Below are 16033 nucleotides of genomic sequence, written 5' to 3' on the forward strand. Positions count from 1 at the left end.
CTGGTTCGTATCTCTCTCTCTCTCTCTCTCCTTTTCTTTCATCTCTTTCCACATCTCTCTCTCTTTTCTGTCCAAGTCTTTCACTCTCATTCAACATCTCTCTATCTCTAAATTTCAAAGAAAAAGACATCTCTCTCCCTCTACTCTCCAACATTAATATTCTCCTCTTTTTTCTCTCCATCTCTGTCTTTCTCTTTCTCTACTTTCCAACATTAACAAAAACATAATCTATTGGCCTAAAAATTCAAATTGGAGGTAATTATTCTTCTTAACCTTTTTTTTTTTTCCTGACCGACAATGTTTTAACATATTCTAATTTATATGAATTAAACTAAAATTAAAGGTCTCATGTTTTAATTCATTTGAATGTTTATGGATTTTTTTTTTTTGGTGTAATTTACTCTGATTTTCAAGCATATTTTTAAGTTTTTTTCTTTTTTTCTCTACTTTTGAAAGCAATATTATTTCGCTTATTATTATTATTATTTTTTAAATATTCGAAATTATATAGGTTTTATTTGTATTGAAATAAGATAGATGATTTATTTGATTGCATTAAATCTTGATTGAAAGACCAATTTTTTTAAAGAGTAAACCGATTTTTTAACTCATTATTTTTAAAAGTGATCAGTTAAAAAGTGATCGGTTCATATTTTTGTTCTCTCTCTATCTCTCTTTTTTCCTCTCTCTCTCAACGTCTCTCTCTATCTCTTTTTTCTCTCTCCAAGTCTTTCACTCTCATTCCACATCTCTCTCACTTGAACCAGTTCGTATCTCTCTCTCTCTCTCTCTCTCTCCTTTTTTTCCTCTCTTTCCACATCTCTCTCTTTTTTGTCCAAGTCTTTCACTCTCATTCAACATCTCTCTTTCTCTGAATTTCAAAGAAAAAGACATCTCTCTCCCTCCACTCACCAACATTAATATCTCTCCTTTTTTTTTCTCTCAATCTCTATCTTTGTCTTTCTCCACTCTCCCAACATTAACAAAAACATAATCTACTGGCCTAAAAATTCAAATTGGAGGTAATTATTCTTCTTAACCTTTTTTTTTTCCAGACCAATAATGTTTTTACATATTCTAATTTATATAAATTAAACTAAAATTAAAGGTCTTATGTTTTAGTTCATTTGAATGTTTATGGATTTTTGTGTGTGTGTGTGTAATTTACTCGGATTTTCAAGCATATTTTTAAGTTTTTTTTTTTTCTCTACTTTTGAAAGCAATATGATTTTGCTTTTTTTTTTTTTTTTTTTAATATTCGGAATTATATAGGTTTTATTTGTATTGATATAGGATAGATGATTTATTTGATTGCATTAAATCTTGATTGAAAGATTTTGTTTTATTTTGTATTCATAATTTTTTTTTTCTCAAATATTCAGAATTATGTGAATTTTATTTGTATTTAGATATAACCTTTAAGCATGTCTTTTTATTGAAAGAGTAATGATTGATTTTTTAACATGACTATTTTAGCCTGTAGTTAATATAAAAAAAAAATAAAAATGAAGATGCGTTTAAGTTTTCAAATCAAGTAAAATAAAGAACCATGCGCATCGCGCGAGTTATATGCTAGGGTATCTATATATAAATAGATGCATAGATACTTCTTTTTCATTTTTGTAGTGGTAACGAAAAAGAATTTTCCTTCTAAAATGCTTTTTCTTTATTTTTGTAGAACGCTTCTCATATCATTTTTGGATTTATCTTTGTGTATCTATGTAAAAAATTTTCACGACTATAAATTAATTATTTTTATGTTTGTTTCTCTAGAAAGATTCATTGTATTGAAATATAATAGATATCACACCAATAAGATTTTATGTTTTAATTCATTTGAATATTTTATTGGATTTTTTTTTTTTTTTTTTTTGTGATTTACTCGAATTTTCTAGCATTTTTTTTGGAAGTGTTAACGTTGAAAGAAATTTATTTGATTTCATTAAATATTGAGTGAAATGTGTGTTTTATTTTGTATTAAAAAGAAGAGAGAAGATTTTGTTTATTTTACTCTGCATTTTTTCTGAAATGATTAGAACTTTATGGGTTTTATTTGTATTACAATATAATAAGTATCACATTAACAATATCAGAGTTTCTTACTATTTTTCTACTAATATTTTGATCATCAGAATTCAAGTGTCCTTCTTGCTATTTTTATTTTTTCTTTTATACTTTTCATTAAGTAGATGTTTGGTATATTTCAAAAAAAAAAAAACATGTTCAGTATAGTAATTTACTGGTGTATAACCTTTAATATGTATTTTCACGCACCTATTTTAACTTATAATGAAAAGTAAGATGAGATGCATTTAAGTTTTGAAATTAAATTATAATGAAGAATCCCGCGCATTGCGCGGGTTACATGCTAGTTTAATTGAACATCAAGTCATATAACACAATTGTGACTTAAAAAATTATGAGATCATTTGTTAGAAGGTCGAATTTGATGGGAACAGAGAATGAAATAATCAGTAATAATAGTTAATAGGATGCTACATGCAATTGAGATAACTTTTGTTTGTCGCCAAATTATAAAATTTTGGCACTTGGGTCCGTCCTAGATGGTATGAAAGTAAAAATTAATTTTTAATTTTTTTTTTATAAGACAGTTATATAATAGTATACTAAATAACATTAAAAATTATTGGGAAAATTGATAATTAATTGACAACCAATTTCCCACCAGCCCTTTATGAGAAAGACAAATTTAGAAAGAAAACACACGTGAACACACACTAATCACACACGTAAACTCTTCGGCAATATGCCTACATCCACGGGGCGTGATCCGGTCTCCTTCTTTACTATTGAGAAATATTGAGTACAATAGTACAAGCCTGAACCGCTCAAGTTTAATATCTTAAACCCAAGCCCTTAACCCCTTGTACACCCCACTCAACTGTCCCTCTCAAATACCCAGTAAAGAAAAACTCTCTACATTTTGTAAATGCCACAAAGTGCTCTCACAAATTTGGATTTTCCACATAATCTCAACCAAGGACTACATATTCTTTTATAGAGGCTTAATCACGAAAAATAGGAGAACATTTTTAATCCAATTGCTGCTGGAAAAACGAAACCATCATGAATACAAAGTCTTTTCCATGATGAAGATAAGCATTGTAGCCCACATGTTTATCCACACACGTTTTCTCCAAAAAAATTCAATTTCAAGTTATTCTTTGACTCCTTTTAAAACTAACATTATCTTCTTATACATAAATAGAACTTGAGCCCACCAACTTGAATATTGATATTTTTTAGCAATTATCTTCACACTTGTTGACAATTTGAGCCATTATCAACAATAAACCGTAAAAACAAACATTTATCTTATAAGAGAAATGATATTTAGTAAATTCTCATACGACTGTCATACAACTATGAAGATATGGCAGTAAAAATCAGTTATTGATTTTTTCTTTTTACAAGTCCTTATTAATTCAAAGGTTGATTTTTACTATTACATCATCATAATTATATGATAATTCTACGAGTGTCATATATATATATATAAAGCGGAAGAAATTGGAAATTGTTTATAAGTTAGAGGAGAGAAAGGAAAAGGACAGGAGTGCCCTCAATTTCATGGTTTTGACTTTAGGATGATCCCATGCACCTATTAGCGGGAATCTCTTGGGAAGTCCTATCTGTCTTCTTGCTTCCCTCTACTATCCTTTTAAATCCTCCCCCCTATCGCTACCTTGCTATCCACAGCAAAACAAAAACATCATGTCTCATCTATCTAACTTTCTCCACCTCTCTCCTACACTTCCCCCCGGCGTTCCACCACCATCTTCCTTGTCCCTCGAGGGTAAGTTTTTTTCTCGTCTTCTCCTTCTCTTACCCCCTCAATCATATATATACGAATTGAACAAGTTTTTTTTAAGGACTCTGGGCAGATCTTTGTCTTGGAATGTTTCGTTTGATTGCTGAGAAAAAGGTAAGAAAATATCCAAAAAGTGTGCAAGTAGTTATGTTTCTGGTTATAATTTTTGTTTTACAAAGCCAAAATGCAATTAACAGCCTAATTAGTAATGAGATGGCAGGTTTAGTTTAGGTTCATGAATCCAATATTTCATACAGTAGTAGAATATTTATTTATTTTTTCTTATTCTCTTGAGTTTCTTTCGAAGAATTAATGGTGCGTGGATAAGCTTTTTACAATCTCTTTTAAAAGAAATAATTAACCAAATTGTTTATGAATGGCAGCATCGTATATATATTTCCCTACCAGGAGGGCTGCATTCGTATATGCTCATCAAAAAGTTTTTTCTTTTTTCGTTTCTTTGACATTATTTTTTCATTTTTAAGTAGTAATAATTTAATTATATATCAAAATTATTCCAGTAATTGATTGATTGCATCGCTATCATATTTGTAACAAATAGGGGAAACTTCAAATAGTCCTCATGAACTTCTAGCCTTTTTGATAAGCACCCTCTGAATTTTCAAAACTCTCACTTAGGCTCCCTGAACTTTAGTTTATTCTCACTTTGGACCATTTTAACGTTAAAGTCAAACAATTTGACTTTTTATAACCATTTTATCTTCAATCAAAACTACTTCGTTTTGGACTCCAAAACTACACCGTTTTGGGTTTCAAAACTACATCACCATCCAACCCAAAACGACGTCGTTTTGAGCATAATATTAAAAAAAAAAAAAAACAAAGGGGGGGGGGGGGGGGGGAGAGTGTGGGGGGAATCGGGGTGCTTTTTGGGGTGGTCGATCACCCCCAGATCGGCCAGGGGGTGGCTCCAGCCAACCCAATTTCTTTTTTTTATTTTTTTTTTATTTTTTTTTATTATAAATAATGCCTAAAACGACGTCATTTTGGGTTGGGTAGGTGTTGTAGTTTTAGGACACAAAACGGTGTAGTTTTCGGGTGATGATAAAATGGGCATAAAAAGTCAAACTATTTGACTTTAACATTAAAATGGTCAAAAGTGAGAGCAAACCAAAGTTTAGGGGGTCTAAGTGAGAGTTTTGAAAATTCAAGGAGTGTTTGTCAAAATGACTGGAACTTCAGGGGGGCTTAGTAAAGTTTCCCCTAACAAATACAACTGCTTCTTTTAGAGAAAGAAGCTCCTTCTTCTCTCTAAGAGAAGCTTTCCACCTCCTTTTGTGGTTCTCCTTCTACCTTGTGTGGCTGCCTGAGGGAGGAGGGATGGAATTTTTTCCCTCCGCCCTCCCTTCCACCCTTGTTCTCCTTCATTTTCTTCTCTTTTTCTCTTGTTTTCCCCTGTTCTCTGTTTTGTTTCTTGTCTTTTTTTCCCCTTCACAGCATCTCCCATCGCTCCTCCACCATCACCGTTCAGCACAATCCCATCTTCGCCATAGATCGGCCGAGCCCAGCCTCCACCTGCCATCCATCAACCGCCCCAACCCCCAAACTGATGTTTCTCGATTTGGTTTTTTCAAAACCCGATCTGTCAACATTAGTTCGCTCCTCCATCACACATGCCTCACCACCATGCTCTATAACCTCCTCGCTTCCCAATGCAACCATCTGCACCTCCGTTCGGCCAACACTCACCGAAGCGTGAGCCACACGCGCCCGAGTGTGGATCTCACTCGCGGACGCGTGGGACACACGATCTGGAGTGTGGACAGCCGTCATCCATGTGTGGCTCCTCCGATATGTCCTTCGCCCGCCTACCTCTACCCCTTCCGGTGTTTTGTGGTTTTTTGCTCCTTTGATTTTGGCCCTCCAGTCTCCATCACCGGCGTGTGTACTTCACGCTCCGATGAATGGCTTACACTCGCTGGCCCAGAATCTCGCTCCATTGCCGATGTTGCTGAGGGGTTTTTACTTTCTTTATTGTATTTTGCTTTGCTTTGTGTCTTGTATTTCTGTTTGTTGTGTTTTGTTGTTTTTTTGTGGGTATTTATCTCCTTGAGCTACTCTAGTTTGATATTTTTGTGGAGATTGCTTCATCAACCGGAGATCAGTATTCCCCTATAGCTGATCCAGATTGGAATTTAGTGCCTCTCCTTCAACAGCCTCCTTTTGGAGGGTGTTGTTGTTTCAAAGCTAGTCAGATCTTTGGCTTGCTTAAAACACCACTTTGATAGTGCCATTTCTTGATCTGTTGACCAAGATACAGAGGACTGGGCCATTTTTTGGCCCATTTTCTATTTGTTTGTATTTTCTGCATTGTATTACTATTTTGGGTGTGTTGTTGAGAAGCTCAACCCTTTTTCGGTTTTTTTATTCATGTATCCTTTCCTTATTTGCTCATGATGGAAAAAAAAAAAAAAAAAAAAAAAAAAAAAAAAATCATATTTGTAGGTGTCTGGTCATTCGGGGCTAAAGACGAACAAGTTAACTCTGATTCTCGCTTTGGATGCAGCGCTATGTCCAAGCCTCGCATTGAAGGTATATATATATATATATATATATATATATATATAAACACATACAAGTACAAATACAGTTGTTTATTCAAAAAAAAAAAAAATTATTATTATTATATATAAAATTTAATTATTATGTGTGCAATACAATACACAGACGTGTTTCAAAATGGTCTGCCAGTCTTAAAGGGGCCTGAGATTGTGGAGGATGACAAAGAGAGGGAAGCTCTGACGGTGCTTTGAAAACTCTCGACTTTTTCTTTTTCTTTTGTTTTTTCATTTATTTACTGGCGTTTGACATATTAATTGATTTTGGAATTCTGCTTTTAATGCGTTTTTGCTTTAAAGCAAATAAAGGTTTCCACGTCAAATCATATAAAGGAACGTGTCGAGTACATCAAATCGATGTTGGGCTCCATGGAAGATGGAGAAATAAGTATTTCAGCTTATGACACAGCGTGGGTTGCTCTTGTTGAAGACATTCATGGAAGTGGCCTTCCTCAGTTCCCATCTACCCTTCAATGGATCGCCAAAAACCAGCTTCCCGATGGTTCATGGGGCGACAGTCAAATTTTTTATAGTTATGATCGGATAATCAACACTTTAGCCTGTGTTATTGCCTTAAAATCATGGAATATTCATCCTGAAAAGTACGAAAAAGGTATTATATATTATAAATTAATTCAACAAAATTAATTATTAGTCTTTTTTTTTTCTTAATTAATTAACTTTTTTTTTTTGTAATTAATTAATAGGGATTTCATTTTTGAAAGAGAAAATATGTAAGCTGGAATACGAGAACGCAGAGCAAATGACCATTGGATTTGAAGTTGCTTTCCCCTCACTACTCGAAATAGCTCGAAGTTTGAACATTGAAGTAGCTGATGATTCCCCTGTGTTGCAAGAGATATATGCAAAGAGAAACATAAAGCTAACGAGGTAGTCTCAGAGCTCAGACATGAACCATGATTATGTTTGCTTGCTACTATATAGTTTATAACAACAAAATTTAATAAAAATAAAATAAAATTAGAATCCATGGCCATTATATATAATATATATATGTATGTGTAAGTACTGATTATAGTGTGTATGGGGCGGGGGATGTATATAGGATACCAAGAGACATGATGCACAAAGTGCCCACAACACTACTCTATAGCTTGGAAGGGATGCCAGGGCTGGAGTGGGAAAAGCTTCTTAATCTGCAGTTCCAAGATGGGTCTTTCTTGTTCTCTCCATCATCCACTGCCTTTGCACTCATGCAGACCAAAGACGATAACTGCCTCACTTATTTAAAAAATGCGGTCCACAGGTTTAATGGTGGAGGTAAAAAGTACCTTTTTACCCGCCCATTTCAAGGAACTGTTCCTTTCACTTTCCGTTTGTGTTTGCTTGCTTTTTTTTTTTTTTTTTTTTTAAATTTACTTTACCCCTCGAAGTTTCAAGAGTTTTTTAATTTAAATCTCAATGTTTAAAAATTGGCAATGTACTCCCCTAATGTTTTAAAAATTTTCAATTTAGACCTTCCATTACAAATTTCCGTATAATTGGACGGAAATCATTCTACCTACGTCTCACGTGAAATTTTGATGCCCTTTATTTCAATTTTTTTCTCATTAAAACCTATAAAATTACATAATTTACCCTCAATTTCATAGATTTTAATGAAGGCAATTACGTAATTTCATACATTTTAATGAGGTCAAAATTAGAATAGAGGGCATCAAAATCCCATGTGAGCCGTACGTGGGATGATTTATGTCCAATTAGGTGGCAATTAGTAACGGATGGTCTGAATTGAAAATTTTTGAAACATTAGGGGGCTACATTGCTAATTTTTAAACATTGAATGTCAAATTGAAAAACTTCTGAAACTTCAAGAGGTAAAATGAATTTTTTTTTTTTTTTTTTTTTTTCTTCTTATTATTATTCATTCTGCTTTTTAGTACCCGGCGTGTACCCGGTGGATTTGTTCGAACGCATGTGGGCTGCCGATCGTTTGCAGCGCCTTGGAATCTCGAGATATTTTCAGCCAGAGATTAAGGAATGCATTAATTATTGTTACAGGTACTGTACATACATATTTATATATATTAGGAAAAAAAAAAAAAGTAGATTTTTTAAGTAGTACTATTAATGGGTATTAAAAAATGTTCAGATATTGGACTGATGAGGGGATTTGCTGGGCGAGAAATTCAAAGGTTTATGATGTTGATGATACGGCCATGGGATTCAGGCTACTAAGATTGCATGGCCATAAGGTTTCTGCTGGTAAGTTTGCTTGTTTATTTATTTATTTATTATTATTTACTCATTTTTCAGATTCCAGTAGGGAGGGTGATCGATATTGGTGTTTTTTGTTTGTAACAGATGTGTTTCAACACTTTCGGAAAGGAGATGAGTTCTTCTGCTTTGCCGGACAGTCGACACAGGCCGTCACCGGAATGTTCAACCTGTACAGGGCTTCTCAGGTGGTCTTTCCGGGAGAGAAGATCCTTGAGGATGCAAAGCACTTCGCATTCAACTTCCTAAGAGAAAAACAAACTGCTAATGAACTCTTTGACAAATGGATCATAATGAAGGACTTGCCTAGTGAGGTATATATATAATATGGGTCCCAAAAAAAAAAGAAACAGAGAAAAAAAACTTTTATAGCATTTAAATTTGTTAAATAATTAAAAAATTATTTAACAAATTAACAATAACAATAACAATAACAGGTAGGCTATGCCCTGGAAGTCCCCTGGTATGCAAGCTTACCTCGCGTGGAGACAAGATTCTACATAGAGCAATATGGTGGTGACGATGATGTTTGGATTGGGAAGACCCTCTACAGGTTCTCTTTTTGTTTTTACGGTTGGATTTAAAAGTTAATATATCTAACGGTGTATATAATAACATAGGTGAGTGTATAGTTTAGTATGGGACAATCATAATTAACCTTTTAATAATGCATATATAATGCGTTTTTTACTTTAGGACTTTAACTAACAACATATACATGTTCTAGAAAAGATGCCCACTTCTATATACGAAGCAAGGATGCGACATGCATGTACGGCTAAATAGTTGTTGAAAGCTGACTTTATGTTTGTCTACATATATACTATTACTAGGGTACATTTGTATATATATATACATATAACCAGGGTTAGGATGGTCATCATCTAATTAATTAAGTAATTAGCACTCTATAATTAACATTTTTGTTTCTGAGTTTAATATAATGATTGTAAATTAATCACTTCAGGATGCCCTATGTCAGCAATAAAACGTATCTGGAGCTAGCAAAACTAGACTACAACAATTGCCAAGCCTCTCATCGGATGGAGTGGGAGAGCATTCAAAAGTCAGGGGCATTAATAGAACTTTTTTATTATTATTATTATTATTGTTATTATTATATGTGTGATGTTCATGCAGGTGGTACTCAGACTGTAATCTTGGAGACTTTGGATTGAGCAGAAAAACCCTGCTGTTTGCTTATTTTTTGGCGGTAGCCAGTATTTTCGAACCGGAAAGATCCAACGAACGACTTGCATGGGTGAAAACGACGGCGTTGGTGGAGGCAATCACGTCATACTTTGTCGAGGAGGAAATGAGGAGAGCCTTTCTACATGAATTCAGGAACAACGCTGATCCACGGGACTGCATAAACAGAAGGTTCCACATATGCATATATATACTACTCGACTCGATCAATCTAGAGTTTTTCGATAATATAAAATAGAGTAATGATATACAAATGACGTGGCTTTTAAAATCACCATTAAATTAAATTTGAAAGGATCATTATTAAATTTTAATTTATTGATAATTTGTTGTTTTTGTCTGCTTTGTTGGCTTTTAGAACCATCCGCTTCGTTGTTTTCGTTGTTTTTTTGCTTTACTCAAAATACTCTCTGTCCTGCATGGACGACATAACTCCCAAGTGGTGTTTCATATATGACTCGGATTTTGTTTTTTCTCAATTTTATTTACTTATTGATCTTGGTTTGGTAGGTCTTTGTCTTCTTGCTATTTTACTTAAAATAAGCATTTTTTGATGTAGCTACCTCACATATTCAATTCTCATCTCACTTTTATATAACTGGATTAATGTGACACGTTAGTGCAGTTATATAGGAGTACTGCGATTATTATAGAGTAATGCTAAGTATATCAGATTGTTATATTACTGCTATACAATTAGGATGACAATACAATAAAATTCAAATTTTGAATCTTTTTATTTTTATTACTTGTGATCTGATAGTTAAATTTTACTACGTACCACATCATCAAATTTTATGACAATCGTATAACAATCAACTAAATAATATTACTCTTTATTCTAGATGGAACAAAGAAACACGCAAGAAAATAATTAGCTATAAAAATGGGAGTTCCTCAAGAATTGAAATTCAGAAATATCTAGTAAGAAGAAACCCACAAGGCATAAGCTCATTGCTCAATATAGATAAAAGTGGCTCAAACAATGAGGGTGCATGTATCAAAGGATAAGTAGCCGTGCATACCAAAATTTAGAAATATTGGTGGTAATTAGTGTCTGCCATATATATATAACTCTATGGACTATGGGCTATGGTCATTCATGAAAAGTCATATATATTCATATGCATGGGAAGTCAGAAAGTCTAAGTGTCTGACATGCCCTAAATAAAGTGATATTGATGTGATATTGTTTGTGTATGAAGAAGGTCAAATACGAACAAGGGTGGATGGCTAGGACTGGTGGGGTCCTTGCTTCAAACCCTAAATGATCTCTCATTTGTGGCTCTGATTTCTCACGCTCAAGATATTAGCCACCCTTTACGACGATCGGTGAGTTATTTTGGACAACTTCTCTACGCTTCTCAGACAGAGACTTATTATAGTAAAGTCTTTTCATCCATATTTATTTTCAATTAAAGGTATATTATCGCTTTCTTTCGAGGGCAGAATCATAATTTTAAGGTGTGTCGGACAAAACTAAAAAAAATGATTTTTTTTTTGTTTTTTTAGGGTAAAAAGTTAATTTTAAAATTTTGAGGTCTGCCCAGCCATGGCAGCTTTTATTGTAAGTCTTTTACAAATTAACATGGTTGTTCGTATGACTATGATAGCTACTATATTAGGAACTAAACAATTAAATTTACTTATTAAATTTTATTGGTTATATATATTGTTCCGTGTGATACTCATGTGAACTGACACGTGAATTTCTAAGTGAATTATAGTATACTCCAATTATTTTTCTATATATATATTATAATCTAACAAAGCAACTGTAATGGTTTTTTTAATTTGGTGGGATTTTTGTTTTTTTGTTATATATATAGTGGGAAAAGTGGCTGGTTAAGTGGCATAGGGAAGGCGATAGGCACAAAGGAGAGGCAGAGTTGGTAGCGCATATGATAAATCTCACCGCTGGCCGCTCGGCTCGAGAGGAGCTTTTGTCCCATCCTCAATATCTGCGACTGTCCGACCAAATCAACAGATTATACTATCAACTTTGTTTTTACCAAAACAACAAGGTTAGTGAGAGACACGACAATCCCTCTGCACATTCGACAAAACCTTCTTTTTGGATATTTTTTTATTTTATTTTACTTTTGTTATTTTGGCTTCATGCTCATCTGTCACCATTTTCAATTGATTTCATAGTCTTCTGCTCTGGCCTAGAAGCGTGCTGTAAAAAGCAGAGTTGCATGCTTTTTCTTGGGGCATTTCAGTACAAACCAACAAATAAAATTTTAAAAGTACAAAAACAATGCCCTATGTATATTGTCTCTTACTACCCAATCCAATAACATTATTTATTATATTTAATCAATTTAAACTTTTGAGATAAATGATAATTAACAGATGTTATTCACCATTTCATTTAAGTTAAATATCCTACGTACTAGATTTTACTTATTAAATAAGAAGTTTCAAATAACATTATTTATTATATTTAATCAGTAGTTTAAACTTTTGAGATAAATGATGATTAACAGATATCATTCACCATTTCATTTAAGTTAAATATCCTACGTTCTAGACTTTACTTATTAAGGGAGAAGTTTCAATCTACACGTGAAAGTTGGTATTAAAATATTGATTAACTTCGTAAGATATTATTTTACATGTTTGGTATTTTTCTGAACACAAAACAATATGGGTTGTTTGTTAAAAAAAGCATTCCCTTTGGGTTGTAGAGGCATTTTTGTGAAAGGTACCATTGCATCTTTGGATAAAGTCATCTAGTAATTGATGTCCAAATTGTAAGCAATTTTGACCGTACATGTGAGAGATTTTATATGAAACCAAGCCACCTACCCTAGTATATAGGTGGATGGATAGCCTAAAATGAATTTTATATAAACTCTCTCAGAGATTCCAAACCCGTAGCTTTCTATTTGGTAGGGCCCAAGAAGAGACCAATGGTTTGTGAATGGTATAGCAGCTTTGTATGCGGTAGGGACCTCAATTAATGAGTCAATAGCTTTTCACTAACTGTATGCAACTTTCATTTGCATGGTTGTAAACCTCTTTCACCACCCAATTCCTTCATTGCAAAGAGGTTATGTTGCTTTCTGATACGCTAATCTTCCAAATCTAGCAGGTATACAACCATGGCAGTCACTCTTCATGTGATGACAGCATCACAAACCCCGACATAGAATCCAACATGCAAGAACTTGTCCAGTTGGTGCTCCAGAACTCCTCAGATGATGATATTGATTCTGAAACCAAGCAAACATTTCTTGCAATAGCAAAAAGTTTTTATTATGCAGCCTATTGTGATCAAGGGACTATCAACTTCCACATTGCCAAAGTACTATTTGAAAGAGTAGTTTGAATTTTCTCTGTAAATGATGTCTTTTGCGAAGCACATTCTTCACAATTATCAATATTGATATGGGATTAAAAAGTAAAAAACCACAAGTGATTCAATCTTTGTCCAACTGGCCCAAAAAGATATTTATATTCAAATTAATAGCTATACAACTATGATGTTCTAGGTAATAACCAGACGAGCAGTGAAATTTATAATTGAGTAATGCTATTTTGTAGACTGTTATATACGACTGTTTTAGTCGCTGAATTAATCGTATAATACTCTGCTAAAGAGATTTACTCTTCATAATTACATTATATTATAACGAAGAAGAACAAGAATAAGCAGAGAAAGAAAGAGGTAGAAAACACAAGTAACCAGTTGATAGGAAGAATGGTTACACCATCCAAATCTATCTACCATACACCTGTGACAAACGAAATGAAAATATCACACAAAGTGAAAATGTTATCAGACAAGATCATGTCTTGTAGAGTTGAGAAGTATCCAAGAATCATTGCTTTTTAATTTAAGAATGATACAAAACAATGCAACATCAGAGAAAGATATCTGCTTAAATGTTTTTTTAATGCAAGGGTTTCAAAAGCCTATGCATGAAAGTTTTAATAGATGCCTTAAAGGCCAGTCTACGTGCCTAAGAAGTATAGAATCAAAATACTACTCCCAATACATAATTCAGAAGACAAATATTCCAACCAGTATATCCTTGAAAGAACAAAAATCACTGCAGTGAAGAGGAACCAACACTACCTAACACAGAACTGGTCAATAAGAAATCGATAAAGTGGTCTGCACAATTTTAGTTTAGTGGATGAATATGGTAGAGCAAATCTTGTTGTTTTGTGAAGAAGAAGCACCTCTTTTGAGCTTCTTGCCATATGGGTCTCCTAAATGTAAGCAAAATTGAAAAATGGCAGACAGTATCACGCACAGACACGTGACAGAGTTGGTGCTTTGGTCTTCAACATGAAGTGGAAGTTCACCAAATCCCACACAAAAGATTTGATATCCCATTTGTTGAGATAAGAGAGAGAGAGAGAGAGAGAGTGAAACCCTGACTACACCTACTAACTAGTCCCATCTGTAAAAGGAAACCAACTCTCTTATAATGTTTTGACTGGTGCCTATGACCTACCATGATTTTGCCATCAAACCAATCCATCAACAAGTATTGCCACTTCCAATCCAATTTCAAGAACAGAGACTTGAGGACTAGCACATAAACTTTAAGGGGAAGGATTACGTATATAGGGGCCCTTCCCAAAAGCCCTTTACATTGTCTGCAAGCAAGCAGCTGAGGGCCACTATGCGTACAACCGCGTAATATCATTGACTAATTAAAAAAGAGAACCATCATCTTTTGTCATTCTCTACCTCTCAAGCTCCATCTCTTTCAATTTCTTTTGTCATTCTCTCTCCAGCTCCATCTCTTTCAATTTTCTCAAAACAACCAAAAATCCTAGAGCTAAAACACAGATCAGCTGGCCATCCATCTTTTTCCATATATATATACCCTATCCCACGACCTTGCAAGAAGAAAACATCACCAAGCTTTCTCACTTTGCAAGTTTTAAACATGATCTGATCTCTCATGCTCTTTTGAAAGATTTAATATTATGTTTTAGTGATTAAATGCATGAAGCTTTATTTTGAAATGGGATTATTGGATTGTTGTGAGTGCACTTGGGAGTGTTGTGTCCCACATTGAGAAAATATAAAAGAAAAAAGTGCTTAATATACTTAACTAACTTAAGTGGACCTTAGCCCATTAGCTTAGACTTTTGGGTTAGAGTTGTGTTCAATTATGTATATTAATGTACTATTGGTAAAAACTCCATAATCACTTTATCTCCCAACAGGTTTATGAGAAATTGTCAACAATAAGAGCATTGAGGGTGTGAAAGAGTTGGAGCAAGAAAAAGAATTTTTCATTGTGATTTGTGTGTGTGTGTGTTATGCTTCCTATATATATATATATATATATATGGTGAGGGACGGATCCAAGAAGTCCGATGGTCTGGGGCCGGGCTAAGGCATAAATTATTATTTTTTAATTGAAATGAAAAATATATTAAAATAGTTAAGTAATGGTGAAAGCATAAATGAAAAATACATTAAGATTTTAAGATTTTCAGTACTTTGAAATATTACGTCCGTACGAACCAACTTTAATGTAAGCTCTTCGCATTGATTAAACGCAATCCAATCTAAGACTAACAGCATCTAGTAAACTAACAAAATAAAATGTTAAATAGTAAAATTTAAAAATGTAAAATAGTAAAATAGTTGGGACCTTGGAACGTGCAACTTCAATGTCTCTTTTTCACAAACCCATACAATTACAAATAGAATTTTACTTGAAAAATGATCGTTCAACCTTTGAAATTGCCAAAAAAGAAGAGAAAAGAAACAAAAACCAATCAGTGAATCAAAGAAAAATCCATTCCCAACGGCAACAAGCATAACCCTTTCTCTCTCTCAACCCTCATTCACATCATTTAACCGCATTCAAAATTCAAATCTACTGAAATTCAAGAAACCCAAGAAGAGAAAACAGAAAGAACAGTGAGAGAGCAGAGACAGAGCATAGCGCAAGAAGTGCGAAGAGGCAAGAAGCGCTGGCTGCAGATACTGCCTAAATCCGGCTCTTGTGGGTAGTGAACAGACTACAATGGTGATTGGTGAATACAATTTTTGGGAGAAGTAAAGCAAGCATAAAAATTGAAGAAAAAAAATTGAAGTAAGGGTTTTGAACACTTACAATCTACTGCCGCGGCTGCCGCCTGCCGGTGCCAGAGATCAAGACTTGAAGTTCAAGTGAAGTTCTTTCAACTTCTTTGA

General features: G+C 33.8%; 1 protein-coding gene across 1 annotated transcript; it reads left to right on the forward strand.

Moving 5' to 3' along the window:
• Positions 1-3720: 3720 nt before the first annotated feature.
• On the forward strand, positions 3721-13193 carry LOC132170193 (ent-copalyl diphosphate synthase 1-like). The gene is made up of 15 exons (XM_088517258.1): positions 3721-3817; positions 6299-6385; positions 6521-6597; positions 6721-7024; positions 7119-7302; positions 7478-7692; positions 8313-8433; positions 8525-8637; positions 8737-8963; positions 9087-9202; positions 9617-9715; positions 9790-10029; positions 11064-11190; positions 11688-11882; positions 12956-13193. The coding sequence occupies exons 1-15, from the start codon at positions 3736-3738 to the stop codon at positions 13190-13192; spliced, it is 2424 nt and encodes an 807-aa protein (XP_088373384.1). The 5' UTR covers positions 3721-3735; the 3' UTR covers position 13193.
• The last annotated feature ends 2840 nt before the right edge of the window (positions 13194-16033 follow it).

Source organism: Corylus avellana, chromosome 1 (assembly GCF_965113065.1).
Source record: "Corylus avellana chromosome 1, dhCorAvel1.hap1.2, whole genome shotgun sequence".
Classification (NCBI taxonomy): domain Eukaryota; kingdom Viridiplantae; phylum Streptophyta; class Magnoliopsida; order Fagales; family Betulaceae; genus Corylus; species Corylus avellana.

Coding starts and splice junctions, on each gene's coding strand:
- LOC132170193 (XM_088517258.1), top strand. CDS start 3,736: ATGTCTCATCTATCTAACTTTCTCCACCTCTCTCCTACACTTCCCCCC. Junction 6,386..6,520: donor GTCCAAGCCTCGCATTGAAG/GTATATATATAT, acceptor TACAATACACAG/ACGTGTTTCAAAATGGTCTG. Junction 8,434..8,524: donor TGCATTAATTATTGTTACAG/GTACTGTACATA, acceptor AAAAATGTTCAG/ATATTGGACTGATGAGGGGA.